The sequence below is a fragment of the Drosophila persimilis genome, unplaced genomic scaffold (genome assembly GCF_003286085.1).
Source record: "Drosophila persimilis strain 14011-0111.01,24,50 unplaced genomic scaffold, DperRS2 tig00000686-arrow-arrow-pilon, whole genome shotgun sequence".
Lineage (NCBI taxonomy): Eukaryota > Metazoa > Arthropoda > Insecta > Diptera > Drosophilidae > Drosophila > Drosophila persimilis.
In genome coordinates, this window is record NW_020825336.1 from 532,456 (window position 1) to 545,753 (window position 13,298).

Below are 13,298 nucleotides of genomic sequence, written 5' to 3' on the forward strand. Positions count from 1 at the left end.
AACTTGATAATAGATAGCATTGCTGGGAGCAGTCTCCTCGCATGCTACATATTCCATAAAAACGTATTGTACTCAATAAAATTGTGAAAGTAATGCACAAGAAATGAGTTTCGGTTGATATTTTTCTGTGGGTTTCCCTCTGACTTGGGGTGGGCACAAAGGTGACAAAGGTAGGCACGCCAATACAACATATATCCCCAAACTCTTTGAGTCACGCATACGACATGTATTTTGTTTCTGCATTCGCGGGCATTCGCTTTTGCGCTTTTCGATTGTGAGTATGGCTGGCGTCGGCTGCTCTCTGAGCAATGGGCGTAATGAGTACTACCATTCCACTTTTGAAAAAATTTTGGGGCTGTGAAGGCAGTATTAAAAGAGTAGAGAAACCTGTGCGGTTACCTCTCATTAAGAGCAGATTATCATTGTTGAATCTTGCCCATATTTGTAGACGGAAACACAACCGAAATTACCGATTCTAAAATTTCATTTCCACGCGTGAAATCGATTCGGATTCGGATTGCCCAAATAAAATATATATGCAAATGCAAATGCAAAAGTCGGAAGGTTCAGCGACAACAAATTGTTCACGCACACGTAAAATGCAAATTTCGATGTTTCCTTTTGTTAACACTTGTTTTTATTCACAAATAATAAAAAAGAGCTACAACAATTAGCACGGATGGTGTTACATGTTACACATTTGCTTTGGGTTCATCGATCTCATCGATCCCGACTTCTGGGACCGGATGCAGGCGCTTGGATGCAGAGTTCGATGAGGTGGTGTTAGGCAACATGTTAACATGAAAATGACAAAACCGAAATGCAAATTCTTTCTCCAACGCAAGTTAGCCCTGCCATTTTGGCAGGAAGGCTCCAAGGAAGCTGGGCGCTCCCCTCTAGTAGGCGAATCGGGTGTCCGGGTGGAAGTTGAGCTTGTCCAGCGCTGGATTGCAGGCAAAATTGATCATGGGCGGTGGGCCGCAGAGCAACACGATGGTGTCGTCGCTGGCCGGCATCAGATGTCCGGCGATCATGTCCTCGTTGATGAAACCCTTGCTATAGGCCCAGCCTGTGCGGGAGTAGAGAGAGCAACGAAACGGGGTTAGCCACGGGGCGTCTACACAACCGGGATCTGGCACGATCGGTGCGCAGTCTCCGCAGTTTCCCTCTGGCAATTGTTAAACGAAAGCAAAAACTCTTTGACGGAATATATATGCTAGATGGAGCTGGTCTTAATAGCTAAACCGCTGCTCGGCCCGATGCCCCAGGCGCTCCAGCCCCGGTATGCACGTATAGTTGACCATGGGCGGGGGACCGCACAGAAGGCACAACGTGTCGACGTCGGGCGGGTAGAGATGCTTCTCCATCATCTCGTCGTTCACGTGTCCGGTGTTGTAGGACCAGGCTATAAACCGGGCGTTGGCCGTTCGCGGCATCCGTTTGAGGGCAGCATGTGGCGAGGGCAGACACAAAATTCTTAACATAATAGATGACTTGGACATGGCTCAATTGTGTGTTTCAATGATGTTCTATGCGTCCGATGCGGATGAGGAAATTGAATACGGATGAGGCAAACTACGGCGGAAGGTTGTTATCAGTAAGGGTTTCCATCAGGTGATATTCGGTATTTGTTATTAGATAACAATTGCTTGATACAACAACAAAAAATGATAATGGTTATTGCTCGATCTTCTTTGAGGCGATGGCTTGATATTTGACCAAGAGGTACCGATAGCAGCCTTTGAAAACTTTTAAAACTCGTGATTAACAAGAAGATCTTACAACCATTATGGAAAGACCTGCCGTGAAGGTAATAGTAATCTATATGAGGCAATATAAATACAGCTAGATCGCATAGCAGAGAACTTCTATACCTAGAAGTCATGGTGCGGTACAAAGAATTCTTTGGAATTGCCAGCAAACTCAACATGAAACGATCAAATGAGATGACTGCTGTGTCCGGAGTGTGCCCTAACTGCAGCTCACCTTCGGCCGCCTTGTCCACGGTGTACCAGACCTTGAATTGGCCGGGATGCTTCTGGGCCAGTTCGTCTAGCTCCCCGCGCAGTAGAATATCCTTTTCGCTCTGTGTGGTGGATAGGAGAGAGATTAGAAAGATTAGAATAGCCGAGTGGCACTCGCGGGGCCGGGTCACTCACCTGGTTGGCAAACAGCAGGGCCATTTCGGTCTTGTCCTTGTCGTTGCGCTTCAGCACTTCTCGGACCAGCTGCAACATGGGAGTGATGCCCGTGCCGCCGGCAATCATGTTGACCCGCTTGGCGGTCACGTGCTTGGGCGGGTCCTTGCGCAGTTTCTTGATAGAGAAGGTGCCGTTTCCCAGGTACTGCAGGCGGCCGGACGGTCCGCGGAACGAGATCTTGTCGCCCAGCTCCATTTTTTCCAGATGCTGGGTCATCTTGCCGCCGCCGGGGAACTTGGGATGCGTGTCCTTGAAATACACCTTGACCACCAGATCGACGTAGCCGACGTCGTCGTCAGACGAGATGGGCGTGTAGGGACGGATGATCAGCTCATTGTCAATGGTCGCAATCAGGTGGATGTGCTGGCCCACTGGCAGGCCCAGAACGTGCTGCTTGGAGGGCAGGCCGAAGCGGAAGCGACGTGTGTCAACGCTAAGCACCTCCTTCTCGACCAGCGGCAGCAGATACTTGTCATTGGGGTCCACCAGGGTGCGGAGGCGGGCAGTACGGTTCGGCTCCCGGCGCGGCTTAGTAGACTTCTTGTTCAGGAAATAGTGGACGATCAGAGCGCCGGCTACGACGGCTACCACGCCCACGGCGATTGGCACAAACTGCAAGAATAAAGTAAAATAAGTATCTTTATCCTAATATAATATTTGAACATGCATGGGGGCATGCATGTATGTGTGTTCATGTATGAACGGTGGCCGTGTGTTATCGTTTTATCGATTTCCTGTAAATGCACTTGCTATAAAAAACATGCATAGTGATTGTCGAACAAGCAAAGATAACAAGATATCAATGTTCTCTGCTCCTGTACGTTCGAGTGTTAATGTACAATCAGAGATTGTGCGGACGCTTATGACACACTAAAAGGTGGACTAATGCTTGGTTGTATTTGTTGTTACATATATTTTTTGGAACAGACTGATTAGTGGTACTGATTAAAGGTCAAGGGGTAAGATGGAAAATACCGCGTACGCCTGGCGCGATAAGAGAAAACAAAGATGAAATCTCGACTCGCATCTCGAATCGTTTTCGGCCTGTGACCGCAAAGCTTCGCGACGCAACAGCTGATTGAGGTTACAGGTTTAACCCACAGTCGCGTCGCACTTTGGTCGCTCCACTAGCCAGGGCTGACCTTGAAACTCCCGAGCCGGTCTAAAGCCCCCTGACCCACACACTTGAGCGTGAATAGTATCAAACAATGACGTCACAGCCACCTTATATCAACTTACATCGAAATACATCATAGCTCGCACACTTGATAAATGCAAATTGTGTTTGTTTTTTTTGTAGAATTTCTGATTTGACTTGCAAGCAAACTTGAAAGGAAGCGAAAACGTTTGAGCGACGACGAAAACGCGTGCGGCCGAGTGCTGAAATTTGAATGAAGTCGTCGCGTGTAGCTTGGCACTGCCTTGCCTCTCATCCTCTCTCCCTCTCTCGCACTACCTCTTCTTGTACCGAGATAACAAGTCACCGCGATTCAGCTACAGTGAAGAGCGAGTAAGAAGTTCATTTTTGATTGGAATATAAGTTGAATTGCGGCTATATGATAAAGTGGTCCGAGCCGAGCACAATGAGGTCAGATTATTTTGCTGGCATGTATAAACCAATCACAAACCAAATATGAGATAGAAATTTTCATTTGCAGACACTTTGCACTATCTACAGTGAGTACACTGTACACTACCATAGTAGGAGAGCAAGAGAGCGAGCCTGAAAAAGAGAGAGAAGAGCGCAAATGACAGTAAAGTGCAAAGTTAGGCAAAAGTTTGTTTTCATTGATTAAGAGCGCAAAGCTCTCTTTGTTTGGGTAGCGTGTAGAGAGTGATAGCTGGCTAGCTCCAACAGCTGATTGGCCTTGGCATTGCAATGCACCGGCTTTGCACTGAAAGAGTCTTCTTTTGGAGAGAGGGGATGCTATTGGGGATACATCCCGAAGTCTCGGGGTGGAGAGTGCACGGCATCCCTTGCTCTGATTGAGTCCTCCTTGACGAAGGAGAAGTGATGGGATTGGTTAGCTATGTCCCGTTTCTACCACAGCACCATGCACCAGGTAAATAGGCGTACGATAGCATCTCTATAAATAGCGAAGCGACGTCACTTACCAGAAATCTACACCAATGAAAACGACTAGGCATTTGTCCCGAGAATAGGAATGATCTGCTTGTGCGGGTGTGTGGCGGACAATTATGAAATGCCGCACATTTGGAACGGAGTTATGTAAAGCGATGCTGGGCTGCAACTTGTGTCGTAACTTACGTTGCTCTCGATGAGACGCGCCATGTCCAGAAGTCAGACACGGTCTTTACAGTCGCAGTGGATGGTGGGAAAATCAATGGGTGCACTCTTGGATAAATTATATAATTCGAAATTTGCACTGAAGCTATCGCTAATACAAGGCGCAGCGACTAACGGCGTACCGTGCGAGGGAAGGCAGTCTTGTTTGCACGCACTCTTTATGTCTGCACTCCGCTCTGAGAGCGGGCGACCGTGCTCTTCTTTGTGTCGAATACTGCTGGAATATCGCTGCAGCTGAAAGTGATTTGTTAGTAAGCCGAGCTTCTTCAGGAAAATAACTACCAATAAATAAAATATTCACCTTGTCTGTGGACTGTCACCGGGCCGGCGTTGGAGTAGGCAGATTTGTTGATTTGAGTTGATTCCAAAACAAAACAATCCCAGCCAGCTGCAGCAAAGTTCAATTTTGATTGGTGCTGCCACATCTCTACAAAAGGTAAGTCGAGATAGTATCGTATCGGTGCCGTTTTACTCGATAGCGATGCAAAAGATTTTAGAAAAATTAACGGACCATTAATAATATCTGCTGGGCGATATTCTTAGAAATTTCAGTTGGATCAAGAACAGAGTGTATGGTTGTGTCTCGTACTATCTCTGTCTTGCAGTCTAGTCTGGAATTGAGGAACTAACCACCTATATATTCAAATGAAACTGAAAAATTGAGATGACACTATTCAGTATCTTCCGCCTGAAGTGTGACCTCTAATATCATCGAAAGCAACTTTGTGCTTTGCGAGACGCCGATAATTTGAATATAATTGTAGCGGGCTAACGGGACGCACTGAATTCAGAATATACAAAAAACTCTTTAAAATGGATTTTTTTACTATCATTTTAACGGGCGCCAGTGCTGAGGTGAGCTCAGTTTGTGCACTGACATCGCCAATAGATTTATAAACCGTTTTTTTCAGTCTGTGGCGCGAGAATACGCCTCCGCCTTTATTGCCGCAATATTCGCTGATCCACATAACTGGCATGTGAAGGTGTCGCATAAGTTTGTGGGCCAGTGCTTCAAGGTGCTTGGTCTGAAGTTCAATGTGAGTGTTAAGGCGTTTCGGGAAACGCAGGATCATCCATACCGCAACGACAACTCGAACTACATATTTGATGTCGTGCCCTTTGTGATGACTACCGTGGATTCCTTTCTGGACATACTGCCTACTCTACTGGTCCGCTATACGAAGGGTTTGGAGCAGGAACGGAATACGTCGCAGACACCTGATGACAAGCGCTTCGACGAGATGACAGACCTGCTGGCCTGCTATCTAAAAGTGGTGTTCACATGGACGAAAGTGGTGCATTCCATTTTCGCCACTATGCATCAGGAACCCTCCGCAGATGACAAGTACTTATACGAGCCAGTGGCCAGAATGTGTAAGTGATTCTCACGGAACTCGAATAAGTGCTAGCTAACTGATAAATAATCTACTGTAGCTTTCAGCATACTCTGCGGGCTGGCCAAACTGCTCCCCACACATAGCGATTCGTTTGACGGCTTCAAGCTTATTTGCCTTACTCTCACCATTGACGCACGCTATGGGCTGTTGTGAGTGAGCACAAAGCACTTACAATCTTCGTGACTGTGATCGAAAATTCCCTTCTGTCAATTGCAGCTACAAGGCGACCAGTAGACTTATACTAAAACCTATGCTGGACATGTTTCGGGAGCACTTTGGGACGTTCTGCAGCGTGGAGAACTCCGCACTGGGTTTTGTCTACTATGTTTTGACCATTGTGGTAAGCTCTGCACCAGTCTGTCCCGGCAATCAGTCGTGAATGCAATCGTACTTTCAGAGGGAGAAGGACGATAATTACATAATGGCTTACGAGTTCCTGGAAAGTATGCTCAAGCAGCTTGCCGAGAACCAGCAGAAAGATCAATGTGACACTCTATATCTACGTCATTTTACCAATGAGCTGATCACTGATAAATTTCTGGCCTTACAGTTTGAGGTGTTCAAAACGAGTAAAAATAAACCACTTCTTGTGGCCACGCTCCAGTACATACTCACTCTCCAGCGGTAAGATGCAGTGGCATAAATCAAATGTTATTTGATTTTATATTATTTCATATTAACCGATCCGTTCCGATTGCGTTTCCAGACACATTGTCAGTGCTGAACGGTTCCCAATGCGCTTCCACGAAATTATTCTGGAGCTGTTGATTCGCCTGCCACGAGCTTTCGCTACGGTTCATTCAATGGCAGCAGAGCTCTACGTGGCATTGGCCCAGCGTCAGTACACTGAGATGGAAATAGGTATTCACATAATGGAGACGTACATCAAGAGTCAGCACAGCCGTCCTCGGAATCTCACCTTTGCGCAGTTCAGGGTCCAACTGACACGCTATCTGAAGAAGCTCATGCAGCATTTTCCAGCGGCTAAGAGGTTTGACATCTACGTTTATCTGATCACTGCTGAGGAAGTGCGCATCGAACAGAGCCTTATAGCCGCACAATGCATATGCGTACTCTTTGACCTGCATCGGTTAGAATATTCCGCTTCGGAGGAATCTCGTGAACAGATGCACAAACTTCTGCGTGTTTGGCCGGCTCTAATTTCGTCCCAACAAAAAGCCACCCGAGCTGTGCTCTACAGTGTCTACAGTGCCGTCGATTTTATGGCTGTGGCATCCCATGATCTCGAGGTTTGTGCCAGGAACAGTATAAATAATTTTGGCCAAGACATAGTACATACATATTTCTGTTTATTGCATAGCTGCTGCTGACACTGGAGACATTCTGCCTAGATATGTTTCTACATGATGAAACGCTAAGCGAATCGGAATTCTACGGCCTCTACAAAAATCTATCCTACTCCGTTAGGGCAACCGGCAACAGTCAGCTATATATTACCGCTGCACAGGCTTTGCAAGATGAATACGCTCAACTGCAGGCTGAGTTGAATGCCACCGATGTGGAGGCAACACAGAGGGAAGATCCAGAACTGCTGGAAGCCTTTGCCCAGTACTTGCGGCGTCTGCACGCCCTTCTAAGGGCCAACCACAACAAGCTAAGCAGAGACCATCTGGCTGAAATTATGGACACCTTAGCTACCAATCTGCTGAAAAGACCACAGCAGAACGACAAATTGAGTAAGCGTATAGTTCTTAATATTGCCTGTTATTACATACTGCTTTGTAGGTCTCTTTGGCTCGGAAAGCTTGGCCTACATCCTCATCAGGCTGCATAATGCTCAGCAAAGAGGGAAGCTTAAGGACAGGGATTTGATCGGTCTGGCCAAGCAGTTACGCGACTTCTGCGTTTGTGAACTCTCCAAGCCTGCACAGGACTTTAAACGAACCAAGTTTTTCTTCTGCTCCGTTATCTTACTGCACCTAGGCTTGAAGAGTAGTTTTCAACTGGACGATGAAACATATGACGTACTCCTCAGATGTCTGACCGTCACAACGTGGAGATCGCATACAAGTTGCAATCAGCTAATCCAAAGATATATGCAAGAAATGCACATACTGTTTCGTCGAATGATCACTTGCGATCAAATTGTTTTTCCTAACAACCGAGTTTGGAAGGTTCTGTTGCACAACAATGTGCTGCGAAAAGCCCCGCAGGTCCTTAAATCAGAGCTTCAATTACTAGTCTGCGTTCTGTTAGAGCACCGCATTTGCAGCTTTGTCCACTGTCTGCCCGTAATCCAGCTGCGCTTCAGCAACAAGAACACTGCCAATAAATGGGTGGTCGATACACTACGGCTTATTAAGGATCATGCCTCCGTCATGGACGCTTGGGTTTTGCGGTGGATTGTCTTCAAGGATTCAATAAATCTCTTGCTTAAGAATATGAGCGTTCTAAGATTGGAGGCAACCAATTCCTACCGGAATCGCTTGGTGCCGCTGCAGCATCTGCAACTGATTGTAACGAGTATGCGCCTGAAAGAAGTGCATTTCCAATACATGTAGGGTCCAGAAGATTATCCATATGATACTTTTAAATTAATGAATCGTTAATTTCTTTACAGTGGTCGGTCCATCTACGGCTTAAAAAAAGTAGCAACTGGCTCCAAGGAAAGAGCAAAACTCGAGACTTTCATAAATCACATCAGTGCGTTTAAATACCGTTGCGAGGATGAGCACTCGGCGGCGTCAACCAGTGAAGATTTTGAGGGAAAACTGATGCCACTACCGCCGGGCCCCATGACATTGTGGCAACACGAGTCCATGAAAGATTTGGATCTCTTAAAAGCTAAATAGTTTTGGTTTCCGTCTTATAAAATGAAAGTAACATTTATTTTAATAAAAATATTAGAATATTGTATTAGAATTGGGTAGATATTCTTTTTAGCCAAGGCTAATGTCTTAAAGCTATTAAGAGAAAATAAAAAACATTTAACAATTTTAGGGCAGTTCAACTGAAAAATATCGTGGTTTTTATGAGGTTCAGAGGAAAAATGTCATGAATCTACAAGAAGATCAAGTAGTTGAACTATTTAAATATAAGGCTTGAGTGGGCTAAATTCGGGGCTGTCATCATACGACACACTATATTGTTGAATCGATATATCCAGCCTTGCTGAACATGAGTTCGGATTCTACAGACGTCGCTGGCACGCATAAATATTTGAACATAAGGATTTTGACTAAATCGAATTCATTTTCGTTGACCTGAAAAATAGGAAGATAATAGGTTTTTGTTTTTTTTTAATATTATTTAAATATATTTATATATACTTTTATCCAAAGCAGTGGATCAGTCTCCTCCATGGCAATTGACATCTCCAAATAATGACGTTTTATTATAATGGCATCACTTCGAATGTTATTTTTGTTTTCCATTGCCTTTATTATTATTATTTTTAATTATTATTTCAGGTCGCTTCAGGCATTTTTCACTGTGTAAAGCACTCACTAAAAAATATCGAACGTTATCGATAGTATCAAACCATCAATAGTGCCGATAGTGCCATCGATAGCTCTCCACCTCTTCTTATACGTTCTTTCGTAAACCGGACGTCCCGACGTGCAGACATGGCGTAAGTTGAATAAAATAAATCTTTGAAAATACTCTGCATCCTTGATGTTTTTGACATGGTTTAACTGTAATTCGTTAAATGATGGTACGATAACGATGCAATGCATACTATTTTATGCATTTGGCAATCAGAAACCAGCTTTTTAGACCATTTTCCATGTCCATATCAGTTTGGAAATGATTGCAAAATTAAATGTGATTTTGTGCTACGTGTGCGGCTATTAATGTGAGCTGCACTCATTTGCACAATACTTCGACAGTTAAACAAGGCCTGGACCATATTTTTATGAAAGTTTTGTGAATATTTTCGCTAATAATTTACTTTGTGTTGCAGATCGAAAGTTTCGCGTGACACGCTCTATGAGGGCGTCAGTGGAATTCTGGAGAACTCGCTGAAGAAGAAGCGTGGCTTCCTCGAGACGGTGGAGTTGCAAATCGGCCTCAAGAACTACGATCCCCAGAAGGACAAGCGTTTCTCCGGCACTGTCAAGTACGTTGGCTAAAATACCTGCGCCAGTGAGTACGCCTGCTCCCCGCGAGTAGTGTGCCACAGCGTTAGGAAGTCGATCATGTGGTAACATTGATCGGCGGACCTGCACTCAGGGTCTTAAAAACAAATTGAGTAGGTCTCCAGCAATGGAGACCGACCCCTGTAGTTATTAAAATGAAAACACGCGTGCTCCCCTGTGGGCTTTGTAAGTTTTCTGCGTTCCCAACATTCCCCCTCATTAGAGCTAGGCTCGTGTCTGTGTGGTGTGAGTGGCATACTGATGAATATTTTCGTTTGTTTTTGATCTGCAGGTTGAAGCACATCCCCCGTCCCAAGATGAAGGTGTGCATCCTCGGCGATCAGCAGCATTGCGACGAGGCCAAGGCCAATGGCGTTGAGTTCATGGATGCCGAAGCCCTGAAGAAGCTGAACAAGAACAAGAAACTTGTGAAGAAGCTGGCCAAGTCTTACGACGCGTTCCTGGCTTCCGAGTCCCTCATCAAGCAGATTCCACGTCTGCTGGGTCCCGGTCTGAACAAGGCCGGCAAGTTCCCTGCCCTGCTGTCGCATCAGGAGTCCATGATTGGCAAGATCGAGGAGGTCAAGTCCACCATAAAGTTCCAGATGAAGAAGGTTCTGTGTTTGTCGGTCGCCGTTGGACACGTCGGCATGAAGAGTGACGAGCTTGCCCAGAACGTCAACTTGTCGATCAATTTCCTGGTCTCCCTGTTGAAGAAGAACTGGCAGAATGTGCGCTCCCTGCACATCAAGTCGTCTATGGGCCCACCCCAGCGTCTCTACTAGATGTCCATATATTTTAACATCAGATAATAAATGAGAAACTACATTTTGTTAAATGTATCTTAACTAAATTTATTTTTATTGCAATACGGAATATTGTATGCGAAGTTAGATTTCAGTGGAACTTATGGTCCGCGCCAGAAAGTCGCGTACGCGCAAACCTTTATCCGTCTCGCCTTCGACGTCTTCGCAGCAGTCGGACAGTGGGACTGATTTAAACTTTGAGACGTCCACTGCGTTGCCCCATTCCAGCATGTGCGGCTCGCTAATCTGCTCCAGCAGGTTGTGCAGTACTGCAGAAGCTGTAATAATGCAGGACGCCGTATTGAAACGGATGTCCAGCGGCTGGATGAAAAAGTTCCAACGCGACATCAGACGGTGCAGGGCACAGTCGCTCAACTCCTGCAGACGCTCCGCAACTTCATTGAAGTCGTGTTCGTGTGGAGCAATTGGATCCGCATAGCGCTGGAGTAACCAACGACGCAACGGATAATTTTGTTGAGGCGGAACCAAGACAAAGGGGGAAATTAGACGCCCATTTATGGGTACCTGAGGCAGCTCGGTAAGTCGGTTTGGAGCTTTTGAGAACATTGGCATCAGCAAGGCCTTGCTTCCGTTGTCGAGCCATAGTTCGCGGAAGAACATACGGTCGTCTAGGAGAAACTCCATGCGCATAACCGATTGACCAGCAGAATTCTGGGTGCCGCCGCTGGCACGTATAGGGATAGAGCACACGCCCAGAATACCAACGAGGGCAGCCGGCATGTTGCTTTCCTTCTGGAAGCCGACCATCACACTGGCACAGTCTGGCTCGGTTTGTGGCAGTTTGCGTAGGGCCTTTCCTAAGGTTAACATGACGGCGTTACAGAAGAGTTTCAGGCACTTGATTGTCTTCAGCCTTGGTACGGAAAACAAATTCGATATAATCGATATGCGCTCGCCACTGGCTAGATAGTAGAGCGCCAAGGCAACGCATTTGTCCAGGGAAATTTCGAGCGAGCTTTTGCTTGCGGTCTTGCGCATTGCAGGTGTTAGCTGCCGGCAAAGCGCTTTAAAGGTGCTCCGGGTTATGTGCAGTTTGTTAAGGAACTCTTCATCGCTGAGATCCGGAAATATGTCCTCAGAGAAGGTCTGATTGTCTTCAGGCCCCACGTTGGCGTCGCTGTCCTCGGACTCCTCGTCTTCCAGGCTAGCACGCTTGAGGCGCAGCATGGCGTACATCTGCATATAGTTGGATTGCATCTCTATCATTTGTTGCATGAAAAACGAACGCATCTGCTTAAAACGGCGCCTGCTCCGCTGCTGCGACCGACGTCTGTGTGTAATCACAGTTAGCTGCACATGTTGAATATGCAGCCTTATGAGCCTGGCGATCTTCTCCTTGCGATTCTGCCAATCATCATTCTTGTTTTGTTTCCTTTTAGTCTCCACCAGCTTGGCCAAGGCATTGTTCAAAGAGCTGTTGATTAAATCTAGTTCTTTCTCCATTTTGTTGTTGTTTCTTTGATTTTAATAGGGATGGGCAATAGCGAAATAGAAATATCGCTTCACATGTGTAAGCGAATCAAATATATCGATACTTTACTATTATCGATGTATGAAGAACAACTATTAAATTTAAAGTCTGTCCGCCTTGATTGAAATAATAAGTACTACTAACACACCATGAATGAAACCGTAGATGAAGAGGTCTTCATTGCACAAATTGCAACAACCACCGGATCAACGCCGTTGCAGAACATTTTTCCACCTTTACACGAACACTTGATTAAGTACGCGGTCCGCTTTGGCCGGCTTTTGTACATACATGATGTTTCTTCCTGGAATGAATGGTCCACGGATTTGGCCGAGTTTAAAGATCTCACACCACATGAAGCATGCTCTAAATTTTTAAAAGATGTGCTGCCCATTGTGAACACCTACAAATTGTCGCTGACCGTCAAAAAGCGCCTGCGGCTGCTCGATCATCATCCATGCTTCCGTCGCACTGGAGAGGGCTATCAGTACGCTCCAAAGTGTGAGCCATCCAATCGCTTCCTACTGCAACCGAGCCGGGATTATTGCCTGGCCAGCGCGTTACCAACCGTAAGTACAGCCTGACGGCACGCATTGTTGTATTAAACAAGAACTCATTTTCATTTTATTCACTTCAGTCTAGCGACTCCAGGCTAGCCTCCCACAATGTGATCATTAGCAACGAGGCATTTGAGCGGAAAGCCTCTGTTGGCTACAACTACAAGGTTTCCGACGAGTTTGCCAGCCTGTTCTCGGCCATGGTCTCCACTGATTTTGAATTATCGCATGGTCATAGGCACGATTTGGATGAGATTCATTATCGTTTGCGGCGCGCAAGGCAATCCTTTGAAGACACTGCCCGTTTCGTGCCATTCCGAAGAAGTCTAGACCAGTTGGTCTATAATATCGAAATCTTTGGCAAACTAAAAAAGAAAGTTATTGATTCATTTAATACAAACTTATAATTATAGGGCCCATTAGGCATTTAGGAAATT

At 45.8% G+C, this 13,298-nt stretch overlaps 5 protein-coding genes across 6 annotated transcripts; 3 read left to right on the forward strand and 2 right to left on the reverse strand.

The window, feature by feature from the left end:
• Positions 1-614: 614 nt before the first annotated feature.
• LOC6600593 (NADH-cytochrome b5 reductase 3) lies at positions 615-4,875 on the reverse strand. Of its 2 annotated transcripts, XM_002025612.2 has the most exons (5): positions 4,811-4,875; positions 4,471-4,743; positions 2,160-2,813; positions 1,987-2,086; positions 615-1,069 (listed from the first exon to the last, which is right to left on the reverse strand). In XM_002025612.2, the coding sequence occupies exons 2-5, from the start codon at positions 4,492-4,494 to the stop codon at positions 897-899; spliced, it is 951 nt and encodes a 316-aa protein (XP_002025648.1). In that variant the 5' UTR covers positions 4,495-4,743; positions 4,811-4,875; the 3' UTR covers positions 615-896. The 2 variants fall into 2 exon arrangements, with proteins under 2 accessions (XP_002025648.1, XP_026847489.1); XM_026991688.1 differs by lacking the exons at positions 4,471-4,743; positions 4,811-4,875 and adding an exon at positions 3,441-3,514.
• Positions 4,876-5,214: 339 nt separating this feature from the next.
• On the forward strand, positions 5,215-8,789 carry LOC6600594. The gene is made up of 9 exons (XM_002025613.2): positions 5,215-5,364; positions 5,421-5,883; positions 5,944-6,055; positions 6,123-6,246; positions 6,304-6,530; positions 6,613-7,156; positions 7,228-7,603; positions 7,653-8,424; positions 8,488-8,789. Exons 1-9 carry the CDS (start codon positions 5,323-5,325, stop codon positions 8,717-8,719), a joined length of 2,892 nt encoding a protein of 963 aa, XP_002025649.2. The 5' UTR covers positions 5,215-5,322; the 3' UTR covers positions 8,720-8,789.
• A 677-nt stretch (positions 8,790-9,466) lies between these two features.
• On the forward strand, positions 9,467-10,854 carry LOC6600640 (60S ribosomal protein L10a-2). The gene is made up of 3 exons (XM_002025615.2): positions 9,467-9,498; positions 9,832-9,987; positions 10,299-10,854. Exons 1-3 carry the CDS (start codon positions 9,494-9,496, stop codon positions 10,789-10,791), a joined length of 654 nt encoding a protein of 217 aa, XP_002025651.2. The 5' UTR covers positions 9,467-9,493; the 3' UTR covers positions 10,792-10,854.
• LOC6600643 lies at positions 10,829-12,304 on the reverse strand. The gene has a single exon (XM_002025617.2). The coding sequence runs from the start codon at positions 12,274-12,276 to the stop codon at positions 10,897-10,899; it is 1,380 nt and encodes a 459-aa protein (XP_002025653.1). The 5' UTR covers positions 12,277-12,304; the 3' UTR covers positions 10,829-10,896.
• Positions 12,305-12,430: 126 nt separating this feature from the next.
• LOC6600644 lies at positions 12,431-13,283 on the forward strand. Its single transcript, XM_002025618.2, has 2 exons — positions 12,431-12,873; positions 12,942-13,283. Exons 1-2 carry the CDS (start codon positions 12,454-12,456, stop codon positions 13,266-13,268), a joined length of 747 nt encoding a protein of 248 aa, XP_002025654.2. The 5' UTR covers positions 12,431-12,453; the 3' UTR covers positions 13,269-13,283.
• Positions 13,284-13,298: the final 15 nt, after the last annotated feature.